At 38.5% G+C, this 15,390-nt stretch overlaps 2 protein-coding genes across 4 annotated transcripts in view; one reads left to right on the top strand and one right to left on the bottom strand.

Moving 5' to 3' along the window:
* Positions 1–1,431: 1,431 nt before the first annotated feature.
* On the bottom strand, positions 1,432–6,393 carry grxcr1a (glutaredoxin and cysteine rich domain containing 1 a). Its single transcript, XM_018694121.2, has 4 exons — positions 5,415–6,393; positions 3,936–4,175; positions 3,767–3,832; positions 1,432–1,885 (listed from the first exon to the last, which is right to left on the bottom strand). Exons 1-4 carry the CDS (start codon positions 5,817–5,819, stop codon positions 1,706–1,708), a joined length of 891 nt encoding a protein of 296 aa, XP_018549637.1. The 5' UTR covers positions 5,820–6,393; the 3' UTR covers positions 1,432–1,705.
* Positions 6,394–14,454: 8,061 nt separating this feature from the next.
* The window catches only part of LOC108895351 (phospholipid-transporting ATPase IA), a 103,587-nt gene continuing 102,651 nt past the window's right edge, over positions 14,455–15,390 (top strand). Inside the window, exon 1 of one of the 3 annotated variants that reach the window (XM_018694115.2) lies at positions 14,455–15,232. In XM_018694115.2, the coding sequence (XP_018549631.1) occupies positions 15,184–15,232 (49 nt within the window). In that variant the 5' untranslated portion in view covers positions 14,455–15,183. The remainder of the gene's footprint in view (positions 15,233–15,390) is intronic. The other 2 variants (XM_018694114.2, XM_018694118.2) reach the window with 2 other exon arrangements.

The raw sequence follows: 15,390 nt of genomic DNA, 5'->3' as shown, positions 1-15,390 counted from the left end.
CCTTGCTCTACGCTTTTAGCCTCTTTACAGTGCTGCCTTGTCTTATCATGTTCAAGCAGCATTGTACAGGGCTATGACAGCATAGAGAGCTGAGCTGCGTTTCCCCTGACCCCCTGGATAGCAGCCAACAACTGACATCATCCGTTTAAAACACCAAAACGGCGAGGATTGTAATGTGATCCGCAGGAACCCGTCGGCAGTGGAGTGACTTGTTCTTTTTCATTTTCATTGCTCATGCAGTGTCACACTAAAATGAACCTTGTTTTCAGTGGTTAAAGTAAACTGGAACACGTTAAGTTCTCCTTGCTGAATAATTCACTGCAAACCTACATCCTTTAGCAGCCAATACATTATTGATTTTTTTCCTGAAAAATAAATACCTGGCTGTCTTGGAAAAATGCAGAGGGATGTCTGAACACTCTCTGCTGTTCTTCTGAAGGTATTTCCTGAATCATCTGATGCTCTTATAACCATCTGCATGAAAAAAATATTCTATTTGCTGCATGTTAAAAACAAAGATAGTTACCAGCAATGATATGCTGTATCTCCTTCCTTGGGTTGTATCTGAGTCATAATTTAAAAAGGTCATCATTAGTGATATTGATTGTATTAGCTCTGCAACAATTAGTCAGTTAATTGATTAGTTGATGTTGTTTTCCTTTGTTTCCCATTACAGTAAACTGAATATTTTGGGGATTTGCGTTGTGGATCAGATAAGACCAGATATTTTACAACATCTCGTTTGCTCCAGGACATTGTGATTGACATTTTCACTGTTTTATAGGCAAAACAATTAATCGATTAATCAAGGAAATAATTAGCAGATTATTCAGCGCTGAAAGTAATTGTTAGTTGCAGCCTTAGGATGTATTTATCTATCATTTCTGGCTACTTGTATTAGACAATATGTGTATCTCTGTCACTCGAATGAGCAAGAGCAGCTCAAACTGGGGATGTCACTGGACAGACCACTGAATATGACTGAATGTACGTATACTGAACCAGAATATATAAAGTGCTATTAAAACATTTGAAATGAATGTGATTCCCTTGATTTATTTGAATTGAAGTGTGTGTGTGTGTGTGTGTGTGTGTGTGTGTGTGTGTGTGTGTGTGTCATTCTTTCCTGTAAATGTTAAATTCCTATGTCAGGTTTGACTGATGTTTGGTGCTCCACTATGAACAAAGGTCCAGTTTCAGGCCTTCTCCTGGTTGCAAACTGAGCTCTTGACTTTCCCTCTCTGGCCTGAGTGTCTGTTATCTTTAACTGTCTGATATGGGATTAGTAATGAGGGCATTGTTAATGAAGGAGCCTCCTCACTAATTAACTAACAAGCTTAAGTTTACCAGACGTAAAACTAGTTCATGGCTCCTCAGTGTTCAGACGTGTCTACAGAATCAGACAGAAACTTTTCGATGAGAATTTTGCAATAATCTAATGAGAGAAACCTGATCTTATTTGCTGTATAAAATAAAAAATTAACACATTCCTATCATGAATCACATGTCGATTCAACATAGCACCAATACCAAATCCACAAATTCACAGATTTTATTACAAATTCCTTTTTTTCTTAAACTAACAATGGCCATGGAAGAAGAGTCCAGCTGTGTTCCAGTTCACTGCCTGTGTTGCAGTCCAGTTCAGTCCTGTGTAAGGTTCCAGAGAGAGACGTAAGGATGTTGGGTCAGGCACATTTAATCCTCACTGGCTGCAGCTCACACAGGGCTGCAGACCGTTCTCGTTGCAGGAAGTGCACTTGAGGGCTTTGAAGGAATCCGTGAAGCAGTTGCGAAACACGGACATCTTGCTGCCATGGCACATTGGACATGGGATGAAGGCAAAGCCCCCACAGGTCTGGCACGTCTGGGGCTGCTGTACCCTCTACCAAAATGGATAGATTATATTAGGTAAAGACACCCAAAATATCTTCGTATATAACACAAATTAGGGCTCATTTTCTTTCTCCTCCTAAAGTTGATATTTTTGGATTCACAATGTTTTAAGTCATCTTAATTTGGTCTGAATGGCTAACCTTAAACCTCAAAGGTGTAGTTCGTATCGCCTTACTGAGAGTTAGATGAGAAGATCGATGCCACCCTCATGTCTGTACAGTAAATATGAAACTATAGCAAGTAGCCAGTTATCTTAGCTTAGCATAATGACTGGCAACAGGGGAAATAACTAGTCTACGTCTGTCAAAGGGTAAGAAAATTGGTGCACCATCCTCTCTAAAGCTCTATAATTAGCACTTTATATCAATATTCTTTAATCTGTGTGTCGTGTAAGTGTAAAAGCCACAATTTGCGTTTTTGCAGGGGTTCATGCTCAAGACTATTTCTCGGCTGTGAGCTGTTATACTTCCTGGAGTCTTGTATTCACAATGAGTTTGCCAGGACACTTACAGAATCTCCAGAAAGTCACTGTAACATGTATGCTGTGTTCACTTTATATCATTTAGAGGGAAAACTGTTCAAGTCAGCCACTGAATTTGTGATTCCTACACAGAGATACTAGGAATTTCTGACAGCAACCATATCTCCTACTTGGTGAAAACAACCACAGAGATGTCAAAAAACATTGTTGCCAGTTATAACTATATAAAATATAGTAACCCTAACCCTAAGTCAAAAATTTCAAAGTCAATTGAACAATAAAAACAAACTCTAAAAAGAACCATACACACCTTGTTTCACTTGTTCAGTGTGAGTACAAGGTTAGCAGTGGGGCTGCTAACCTTGCTACCCTATTTTTACACTTTAGTTTTTGCACTAATGTTTAAATATAAGATATTAGTCAGTTAGCTTTTGAGGTGCTTGTAGATGTATTTTGTTACTTTTGGCAGAGCGGCTAGCTGTCACAGTCACTGTGCTAAGCTAAGCTAACCATCTCCTGTCTATAGCTTTGTATTTAGCAGACAGTCAGGAGAGTGATATTAATCTTTTCATTTGACTCTTGGCAAGAAAACAAATAAGCATATTTTGCAAAATGTCAAACTGTTATTTCAAACAACTCTCTCCAATTTGGGTTTTTGCTTGGTGTGTAACTCTGCAAATATACTGCAAACACACAATAAAGCCATGTTGCTGGGCAGTTCTGGACTGATTAATGAATGCATGACCTTTCTGAGCTGCATACTTTTTTAATAGTCTGTAGTGACAGGGATACATGACGTAAATGTCATCGCACTGCTTTGTATTCACTTATTAAGACTTTTGTTGGGTCTAAACTTGGGTCTAAAAAAATTAGAGCTGAGGCCTGAGAAAAGACTGGTGCTTGTGTTATTGACGTTGCTGCAGCTCAGAGTGGGAAACTCAAAAATAGTTTACACAGTTTCAGTTTGTACCATGGAGCGATGTGCTCTGCGTTGGTGTGTTTGAACAAATGTGCTGGAAGCAGAATCAATAACAGGCCCTCTATTATTGATGGTCACTTATTGATGTGCATGCATCTTTAACATTGCTGTTTGCTCATGTTTTATTGATGGCATGACTAGTGAGAGGAAATGACTGCTCCTGTTTGCTGTGTTCATCTTAATGGCTTTGGACAAACACAGTGTTAATTTATTATTATGACTTTATAATCACCTAATGCTTTAATGTGCTACAAAACATATATGACATTGTTCGGTAAATCCAATGGGAAATGTATGAATAATTAAACATCAGTGTGTGTCAAATGTGTTGACTCAACTTGATTCACAGGAAAATCATATATTTAACCAACATCAATTATTCATAATGTGATTTCTGAGTCAAAACCAACCTCAATTTTTGTCAGAAGATCTTGAAGCTCTCCTGATTCATTCATGCCGAGTATTTTCTCAGCACCCTGCAATACAAAGTTAAAATCCCTAAATTCGAGATTCATTGAACTCAGTGTTGGATGTACAATTAACATTAGATATCATTAGGAAGCAGTAATAATAACTGACCCCGAGGTAGTGTCCATCAATGAACACGACTGGTAATGAAGGAGGTTCTCCCACACGTTTGCACCGCTCCTCCAGCTCCTTCCCGTACTCACTGTCCAGGGCGATGTTCTTCTCCACAAACTTCATCCTGTGGTTCTGGAAAATCTTCCTGACCAGCTCACAGCGTTCAAAGGTGGTCCTCACCACGCGGAAGCTCGTTGTGTAGATCACAATCCGCCCGAACTCAAGCAATAACTCCATCTACGAGGGAGGAAAACACAGGGTTTCCTTCAATATATCTGCACATTTCACTCACCTTATCTATTTGTTTATACCCAGGTTCAGAACTATGTAAAGATTAAATCAGCAGCAGTATGATGCAGATTATGACAAGAAATGTCAGTATGTGTGGTACATATCATTGAAATAAGTGATTGAATAATTTTTATAGTTTATAGTCTCCTTGTTCTTGACAAACCCAAAATAAAGGAACTCTTTAAAGTTTACAAAGTCAAGATTAGTCAAAGTGATAGTGAATTCTATTTTTTAATATTAGAAAATGGCACCATGTGTTTTAACATATCACATATTATCTGCTTTGATTTCAAGAATTTCCCCAAATACTCCATATATTTTTATACTTCCTAGCAGCTTCATTTGGTTTCCATTAATTTCAACAGAGTTTGGAAATTTACTATACAGAGACTTGAAAATGACTTGAGATGCTGTAGGTAGTCCATTCAAATGTTTATATTTGTCCAAGTTGTGTGTTATTAAATGCTATTGCAGGTTGAAGTATGGACTGAGTTGAAAAACTCTGCACAGCATTTCTAGCATTATTTAATGGAAAACTATAAAACTATATGTTCATTATATTGTAATAGATCAACCTCATGCAAGTAAGATAAAAAAACTCAAAATATGTAAATGGCTTTGGAGTGATTTGTAAAACATGGTTTAAATTGAGAAAACATTAGAAAAACACACATTTTGCGCTGGACGACACCATTTCACCTTGATAGGTATTTAAACTTCACCGTAATACAAAGATAATCTCACTTAATCATGGTGAGAAGCTTTATCTAGTCCACAGTGACGCTGTGTCTCCACTAATACCACTCAGCGGAAAACCAGTTTCTTTGATATGACCTTCTATATCACCTTTACATCAGCGTACAGGGCCCCAGCGTTGTCAGAATGACAAACAGTTCTTTGTACATAGATACTAGAAAGCGAAGTGCCGAGAATTCATTAACCTGATTAGTTTCTCCTGAAACACTTAACGAAATGCATCATTAATCTTTAATTGCTCTGTGACCTTGTCCTCTATTGTGAGCTTTTATCCAAGTCATACACCTACATGTCGCTCTTACCTGTAACTAGACTTGAGGACAGGGGCTCACGCTGATGGGGACTAGAGCTGAAAGCATTCAAATGTGATTTTAGGAAACAGGTTAGAAAAACAGTTAGAAAAGACGAGGCCCAGTCAGGTGTACTTACACTGTTGGTACTGGGAAGGTTTTCAAACAGCGTCTGACCTGCGCTGACTTTATGCTTGACCCCCCTCACAGTCCCATTTTTACTGAGTATGTTGACTCTCTTGGTGGTGAACGTCCAGTCCTTGGTGGCCCCCGCATACAGGAGCAGATCATCAGGTTCACTCTCACTGTCATCCAGCTCGGAGCCCAGGTATCCGTACAGGTGCCCGTGTGCGTCCCCGCTTGTGGAGGGGGTACTGGCCCGGTCGGCGTCAGAGCTGCTGGTGCAGTCTGAATCCAGGGAGTCTGAAGGCCCCTCATCCTTGAACATCTCCTTCAGCACCCGGCCGCTGTTCCCCGAAGCCACGCGGAACCTCACCCGCTTCTGTGGCTTCTCCTGCCCCGCCGTCAGTATTGTCTCCTCCATTGTAAAACCCTCTGCTACATTACATGGTCCACAACGCTGCAGTGTAGCTCCTCACTTCTCATTCAGAGGTAAGTGTGCAGCTCAGACACACTGTTTTGTTTCCCATGGATTACTACCACGTTTAATCCTCGCAGTTTGAACAGATCTAAAAACGACCGAGAGCCTGTAAGCTGCCTTACAGTCAGACTCACACTGCCAGTAAATAATACATGCATCTCTACCATGGCAACCCAGCAAGCTTATCTCAAGTAAAATGATAGTTGTCTTTGAATTATTCATCACAGTTTACACAGTTTTCACCAAAGCTTTGACAGAGGACTTTTAATGGCCTGACTTCATATGCTTTAATCAAACAAACAAACATTTGTCTCTCTCTTGGGCTCAGATGACAGCCCGACGCTGAGAGGCAAAAACTGCGTCTGCATCAGCCACGTTTTAAGATTTATGACACTCATATTGTTAATGTAGGTGAGGTTTTTCATTTAAAACAAAAATGAGCGGATGAGTGATTAAAATGTCAGACTGCTGAACACCCCACAGCCGCCCAGCTCTAAACACACACCACAAACACAAACCTACATCATCGTAGCGGCAGTGTCAGTCTGTTGGATCACCATTTTGGTTTAGAATAAAATATCTCAACAACTATTGGATGGATTGTCTTGAAGTTTTATACAGATGTTCATGGTTTCCAGAGGATGAACCCTACTGCCTTTAGTTAGGCCCTGACCTTCCCTCTAGCACCACCAGACAGTCAAAATCAAATTAAATCAAAATTTAATTTGATTTTGATTCCTTTTCATTTCAGTTTGTGACCAAAATATAGCCTTAAAGAGCATGGCTGTAGAAGTGTTTGAAGTTTGTACATATGTGTATAAGTACATTGATAGTATCTTTTTACTGCACAACATACTCAGATATTTTATTGAACTTACATTTTCATACCAATTCCTGTTAAATGTTTCATGTTTTTGGCTTGATGTGCCTATGTTTTGTCTGACATTTTTGGCACATTTATGCATTTTAACTGTATTTGTTACGACTGAAATGACAAAATTAAACTTGAAACTTAACCTATAAAAGCCTGGACCCATTTCCCCTCTTAAAAAAATTATAGATTAAAGGGGAATTAAAGGGGATATAAGACAGACCTAACAGATCACCTGTAAACAATCTCAAGTTTTTTTTTTTGTTGTTGTTGTTTTTTTAGAATTTTTTTATTTTCTTTATGAGTTAAAAGTCAATTATGAAGAACAAAGAAGGGACTTACACACATTTACTTGGACTCAAATATGAACTGATTAGAATTGATGTTAAAGGTCAAAGGTCAAGGTCACTGTGACCCCACACAACATGTTTTTGGCCATAACACATTAATTATTTAGTCACTTATGCTAAAATTTGACACAAATGTCTAATAGGATAAAATGAGGAAATAATGACATTTTATATCCAAAAGGTCAAAGGTCAACTTCACTGTGACATCATAACGTTCTGCACAAAAACACTTCTCTGGCCAGTATTCAACACCATAACTGATGAATTAAAATATACTGTGGATACATGACGTAATTGGCTGTTCCCTGACTGCTTACTGTGCTACACCCGAGGTGGGAGTGCAGGTGTTCACTGGGCGTCCTCAAAGAGCAGAGGAGGACCAGACCATATAATGTGTCACAGTGACACAATATAGCAACGTGTCCACAGAGACGCCTCAGCCAGTTTTTTTGTGTCACAGGTGATGAAGCAGCTCCCTGGAGATGTGACACGTCAGCTTATAGTGGTGACAGCACCACTCTGTTTGAGTGCTGCAGTTTGGCTCCTGGGGTAAGAGCTACACACACACACATACACACACACACAGAGTATGCCATCACCTGTTCTTGTCACCTCGCGCTGATCATTAGAGAAAATCCATCTGGGGAAGTCTAATGTGTCAAACTAAGATTTAGTGACATCCTGAAGCTGTAGTAGTGTTATGAGTCTGGCTGTGGTTCCAGGTCTTATTGATCCAAAGTGACCCTAACTCTCCTTTAAACTGTCTTTTATTATAAGGACATTACAGCAGCTATTACAATATGGCCTGCAAAGGCTCATTGTATAATACTACTGCTAATAGCCAATGTTAGATGCCATTAGAGTGTCTAGACTTTGAAATTACTGCCTGAGGAGCTGAGGGTGGCAAAAACACTTTCATTTTTTAAATACCATCCTAGAACTTGTTTTTATTGAGTTGTTTTTAAAATTTATTGAGCATAACTGTCCTTGACTTAAAATATTTTATCCCAATCACCTTCTTACGATGAGGATTTGTGTCCTTTTCTGCCAAAGGTGTGGTTATTTTACATGAGAGGTTTCTGTCTGTGCTGTTATGTTCAGGCTTCATGTCACATATTATGTTCCTGCACCAATCAGGATCACTTGGATCAAAACTGATGACAGGTTTTTGGTTTTGTGCTTGTTGCTCACCTGCTTTGTCGCTGGGTCACTGTCAGTCAAAGGAATCGTTAAGTGTTTTCTGTTTGTTTCGGTGTTACCCACCAAAATGCACTGTATTTATCCTTGATGTCTAACAAACATTTACTTCCTAATGACACATTTACAAAGCTGACCCTTTTCTTTAAATTTGAGACCTACATTGTTTACATTCATGTTTACTGACATTCATTTTGGTGGCACATTGTTGCATCTCTCAGTGCATTATCCATACCTGTATGTATAGTGCTACCTGTGTTCTTGTGCAGATCCATGTACTACAACAACAATAACAATAGACATGGCACATGAAGCAGATGAGCTGGGTTTTTCAGTCTCTACATTATTGTTAATAAATATTCTGTTGGTATGTTACTGTCAAGGGCAGTGGGTCACACTGGTTTATGAGCAGCAAACCAATTTGTGTTTCAGTGGAGCATTTTAGCGTCACATAACTGGTGCTGCTTTTGCTCTGTGAGTTGAATTATGGAGAGAAATAAAAACTTTTCTATGAAAAACGCTCCAAATGAAAGATACTGAATACTTCACATGGTTTCAAAGTCATTATATTATATTATATTATATTATATTATATTATATTATATTATATTATATTATATTATATTATATTATATTATACTTTTCCTGGATGGATTAGAAATTCTACATTTCTGGATAAAGCTGCTTATGTTATGCTTCCTGCCAGTTGAATGTACTGTTCTTATAATTGGAATAAATCAGTCAAGGTCTTTACATATCATTTTCATTTTAATTAGTTTTTTTTTAATATCATGGAGGAGCATTTTCTAAATCATACCTCCCCCCACTTACCCTTTAATGTTCAATGAGAATAGAGTAAAATCTCCTCAGTTGTCTTGTTATGACAAAAAGCTTCACATGGATTCATTTAATCTAAATTAAAACATACATGAAAACAAGCTCACCGTGTTGTCTAGCTTACTGTAAAGACTGGACAGGGACAGGCTTATCTAGAGTTCAGAGAGACACACCCATGTCATATTGAGTGAAGCAGCCATTTTATCTCACTTCAGCACATTTTGACATGCTGTCTATTCGTGTCTATTAAACGTAATAGATTAAACATTGTCTATTCAACCTGAACAAGCTTATTTCTCAGCCCCCCCCCCCTCTGTCGCAGTTCTCTGAAAAAGGGATCCAAGAGCATGACTCAGGAGGCAGATCTAAAAGTTTTTACTTAAAAAAAAAGGAAGGATAAAAAATCCAAGCTGGCAAACAAAGTACAAAGAGTAAAGGTGAGGCAAAATCAAAAAAAAAAAAAAAAAAAGGGGAAAAAAAAGGCAAGTGGCACAAAGACAATCTGGCAGAGAGCATATATCTATATATCCTAGGGAGGTAATGAGAGAATTGGGAACAGGTGAGCAGGTGAGTGGGGAGGAGGAGCAAGGTGGGAGTGTCAGGGTCTGAAACGAGAGTAGAATAATAGAACGTGTACACAAACAACTGCACTGAATGAATGAAAGGACGCACGAGCAGACTGAAACTCAAAAACCATGACGCCCCTCATCAGCAGTGCTAATGTGGCCCCTTGCAAGCCACCTCAGCTGCTATTAAAAAAGCCATTTGCAAAAGATTAATACTTTAACGCTCTTTAATTTCACTGCTGTTTTGTTGGCTCGGCTGTGACTGAATGGGAAAAGTCAAACAGTGCGGGCTGATGAATGGTTTTAATTTTGTGCAGCTTGAACAAACAGATGTATTCATAGATTGCAAGTGTGATTTTTGTGTTTACTTTGAGATATGACTGAGATATGGCAGCACATTTTTGAGTTGTTGCAATAAGCTGGAATCAGCCTGATCTCTGCATGTCTAGAGACTGAGAGACACTGGTATTTAAAATGGTGTTTAATCCAACTGTTACCTCATACACACCATGAAATGTGTCTTTGTGTAAGTTTGACAAGATGAGCTGCGCATGTTAATCAACAATTGTGAAAAGGGTGTGGGGAAAAAGGCCCCACAGTGACTCACCATACTGTGATTAGTTGGCCATCAAACCACCTCACGCTTCCCTGACTACAGATCAACATCCACAAGGGGGCAGAATGCAATTCAATTACAGCTAAATGTCATGCTGCCCAATCACTCCCTCAAGAGCTGTAGGTGTGGGGGGGTGAGGGATGCAGCTGCTGGGCCTGATGGCTGCATCCACTGGCTTGGTTTGATCAGTCCTCAAGAGTTGGAGCAGTGATTAATGATAAAATCAATGACAAAATGATTTAAGTCAAGTGAGCAGGAGCAGGATTAATATATCCTGACAGGACAGAGATTTCAATTTTAATCTAAGGATTCACAAACAGAACCTCAGAGGGGTTGCAGCCACAGATGTATTGAACACAGTTATTGGTTTTCAGAGTATCAAAACCATTCTTAAATCTCAAAGCACTGAAACTTAAGTGCTGTCTCAGTACCATGGTGAGCAAAAAAGCCATATGAAAGTATCCCTGAAATACACTTATTAATCAAGCTGTTATTATAATGATTTTCTCTTAAAGAGAACGATGCTAAATTACTATAAAACTTGAGCACTAAAAGGTTTGAGGCTACTTACTGGAAATGTTTCACAATAACAGTTTTCAGTGCCCTAGGAAAGATACCAATGAGGAGAAATAGCCAGTTCTTCATCCTCTATAGTTAACTGGATACCATTTTAAAAGCATCTGGGATAGGATCCAGAAAAGCTGTTGCAGGGTTTAAGCTGCATTACTCTTTTTCCTTAGCATTTATCTCTCAACAGCAGCAAAGTGGCTCAAAGTATTTTTCTGCAGAGGCAAAGGGCTCCCAGACCAAAGCTCATGCTCATCATCATTTATAGGCTGGTTATTCAACCTGGTTATTTGTTCACTGTCTCTGCAAACTATAGACTATATTGGGCAATGTATTTTGATTGTATCTGATTTTTAATATTATATTAAATGTTTGAGTAAAATAAGAAATTTACAGTAATCATTTTAGATAATCAATAGATAAAATGTAAAAAAAATACAAATAAAAAAGTCAGTTTCTGAAAAAAAAAAAAAAATGAAGTAACAGTGTGAAAATGGTCAGCTTGTCAAAAAAAAAAAAAAAAAAAAAAGATATGTAAAAAAAGCTGAGATAAAAGGTGAAATGGTGTCAGTAGAATTTTTATACAAACCTAAAAAAAAGTACATTTCTGGAGCCAATCTTAATCTTAATCCTAATCCTCATTGTTTTGTTGTTGGAATAATAAAGGCAGTTGTTATTGTTGAATAGCTAATTCAAGTTGTGGACAAATATGGAATAAAAAGGGCCTGACTGTAAAGTAGAAGCAGCTCTGGACCTGCAGTCACAATCAGCCAAAATACATATTTGCAATGAAATACCGTATCAAAGAACAAAGACGTTAAGGGGGAGTATCAGTGAAAATTTTTAGGTCAGTGTGATAAAGATAAAATAAACCGCTTATGCTTTGTGTAATTGACACAGATTCTGAGAGTGGAACAAATATGAACGGCTGGTTGAATGAGTCATTGTTTGGACTGGATATGCTATAAAACACAAGACCAGCATGCACACACATAATAATCGAAGAGGCAGGCTTCTTGTCACTGTTGCTAAGCAACCGCGGGAGCTACAGAGCCAAATCCCCATGGTGGCGAGCTGATGTTGAATTAGGCAGAGTGGGGGGGTGGGGGGATCTTTGGGAAAGATGTGTCTCTAGAAGGCACAGGAGGAGGTGTAGATGTTCAGGTGTTCGTTTCTTATTTTTGGATGTGCTCTTGAGCTCCTTTGTAACACAATCTCTGTGTGTTTTTTTTTCCTTTGCGGCCATTGAGAATAGGATTTACAGTTACATATAAGAAACATGAAATACCATGTTTTTATTATTAATATGAATTTATCTAAATCTTATGATACTGAATATTTTTATTCAAGGAGGTGTGAACACAGATATACCTTCTGTTGTTAAATTTGTCAGAATGCACTACACAGCTCCTTCACAAAGCCAAGAGACTGTTTTATGTTTTCAGGAGCAGAATCATAATCTCATTTTCCGCTAATCCTCCCCAACAGTAAATAGATTTTAATATTTATAAGAAATATGGATCATAATATAAGCAGAGTTCCCTAAATTAATCATAATGAAAGATCTTATATCACCTGAAATGTGCATGGAGTCTGGCAGAAGGGAAGCTCTCTGTAAATACAAACGCACATAAGCAGGATGCTCAGCATCATGAAAATACTGCCAGTGCAATTTACTGTATACATGCATCAGACAACTGTGGTGAGTCTGTAACACTGCAGTTCTCTCAGGCAACTGCAGTGGTGCTGCTGCTGTACAAATGCCGTCTCCTGTGTCATTTGCATTTCAACTGCAGTGAGAATGAGAACCACACTTTGATTTACCGTATATGCAGCGGCCAAGCAGTCGCAGCAGCGAAAGGCATTGTTCCTGCTTTCTTCTTTTATATTTGCATGCATATTGCTTTTTTGTGTGTGTGTGTCCTATTTTTGGTAACTGAGGGTATTGAGTAGATTCATGACAGCAGAGTGACACACTGATGAGGGATATAAAGCAAGCTAGAGTAAGTCACCCTGGATTAGATCTTGTGCTGAGCTTGTCTCTAGACAATAATCTCGTAATAACATAGTAATTGATGTGAGTGTCTGCTTACAACTACCTGATTCCATTGTTGTGGGCAATAGCTGTCCAGGTTTGTCACTGCAAAATTATTTTGCTTTTTATATGTTTGTGGGTTTACCTCAGACTTGAACTGCTTTTTTATGGACAGGTTTGATCTTTTGATTTATTTTTCTATATGATGATGAACAACAAAAAAGGTCTTTAGATATAGATGACATTACTACTGCCATTCAAAAATATCCCTGAATGTTATCAGACACTGTGCAGCAGAGTGACAGGGCAATGAGAGAAACTGCTGTGTAATGTTAGATTTTTTTTTTTCTCTGCAACAGATGATGTGGGAGTCTCCTGCCACATGACCTGTCAAAGTGTCTGTGTAGATGAAACTGAGCTTTGTTATGCTTACGCATCACATGTTGCTCTGTTGAGGGTAAAACCCTCTTGAGCAACAATCCCTGTGCAGCATTTTAAAAAGTCCCATGAAGTACTTAGGTCTTGTAACTTTTGGATGCACTGGCTTGCTAGCAAGATGCAAATTTGCATCTGTTTTGGAGTTGCTATCAGGTGTATTTTTGTAGATTACCTCAAGTGTTTTTTTGCGTTACAGTATGTTAAACATGTTCCTCTTTATACCTCACACACACACATACTGTATGACCATAGATATCCATCTTCTTACGTGGCTCTAGTCAAGATAATAAACAAGAGCAATCTCTACAATATGTTCCTTCAGTACATTAGATTCAAAGCTTTCTTTCAGAAGCTAGTGGTTAAATAGTAGCTTTCAACCTTCTACATCTGGCCTAACATCAGAATCAGACTTTATTGCCAAGTAAGTTTGCACATACAATGAATTTGTCTTGGTATATTGGCTGCTAAAGGACAGTTATAGTAAAAGAAAAGAGTGAAAAGCAAAAACTATATTTACAAGGAACATAAATATATACACAAGGAGCATAAATATACATAATTAAAATGTAAAATCTGTAACATGTCAAAAGCAACAATTTAAGACAGTAACAACTTGATAGCATAAATAATCAGTATTTTTATGGGTTATATAAAAGCACCTAAAGCACAAAATGTAGATGTCTTCTCTTACCTTTCAAAGTTTAAATTTTGTTTGCACCACAGACCAGCATAAAGCTGATATGAAGATACTGCAAATTATGATTTTAGTATAATCTAAATGTAAATAAACAACGTAGCCTTCTTCCACTGTCTTATGTAATATATTGATGGAATAATTAAAAAAAAAAAAAAAAAAAAAAAAAATCCACATTCAAGATCTTGCCTGAGTAAAATGACAATAATGCAGCATACATAATTGTAAAAGACGATTTTTTAAAAATATAATGCTTGTAAAAATTATTAATTATAAATAGTATATCTGATAAGTGGGCGATGCACGGTTATATATTATATTCGTGCAGAAAGAAATATAGTGCCATGTTTTGCACAATAGGATATATGTGGAAACATATATGCAAAATATTTCTAAGGTATTAAATATGGTGGGGGTTGTAATTTGCTGACTCTACAGTAAGCATTAATACATTAATAGCAACAATTTATACAAAAACAAGGCTCAATTGTGTTAAGCCAACTCCCACCCAGTGTACTATTGTTGTGTCTTCAACCTGTGAACAACATCTACTGCAGAGGGGGAGGATCCACATCAACAGCTAAATTGTTGGCCAATTTTAAAAAACGTATCTGCGTCTTAATCATTAGTGACCGTGACGATTAAAAAACAGAACTTTGATATTTTTGTGTCGACAAATAAAAAAAGGAAAATTACTTTCCCTAGCAGGGATGAAGTGATAGTTATTATGTTCACTCACCCCCTCCCGCTGCGGGTAAATTTGGTACGGTCCATAATGTGAAGCGGCACCGTCCCCCTCACTTCAGTTTATGGTAAGTCCGTGTCCACTCCTGCCAAACCGACGGCGTCTGTCGACTCCTTAATCCGCCGTGTGAACCGGGATGCCGAGGGCTCCTGGGCATGGTTCTCTCACCACCGGGAAATGAATGTTGGCTATAATCTCGTGAACATATCTCATTATCAGCAGTAAACACGCAGCAGTGTAGCCCGCATGAAAGAGGTTCGTCCATTGAATTTTAGTCGTTTTTTTTGAAATTCTTTGACGGTTGAGAAGAAGCAGCAGCAGCAGCGGCAGCCACAGGGAGCAGATCTAACGGCCGCTTGACAGGTGCCGTTGCCTGGCTCTGCGTGGAGAGATGCCGCCCGTCCAGAGAACTATGTCTGATCTTCGTTCTCGGGCTGAGGGTATGTAGAAACATTTGTACTCCAGTGTATGCCTGAAAATCACGTTCACCATTCTACGGCTGTTTCCTTGTTTTACTCCAAGAGGGCCGGTCGGCAGCTCCCTGGAAGTACTGTAACTTGCTAGCTAAAGCTGTGATTAACAGTGCCCAAGCTGGGGT

Source organism: Lates calcarifer, linkage group LG8 (assembly GCF_001640805.2).
Source record: "Lates calcarifer isolate ASB-BC8 linkage group LG8, TLL_Latcal_v3, whole genome shotgun sequence".
NCBI classification, from domain to species: domain Eukaryota; kingdom Metazoa; phylum Chordata; class Actinopteri; family Centropomidae; genus Lates; species Lates calcarifer.
Note: the sequence above shows the minus strand (reverse complement) of the source record. Positions and strands in the feature narration are given on the sequence as shown.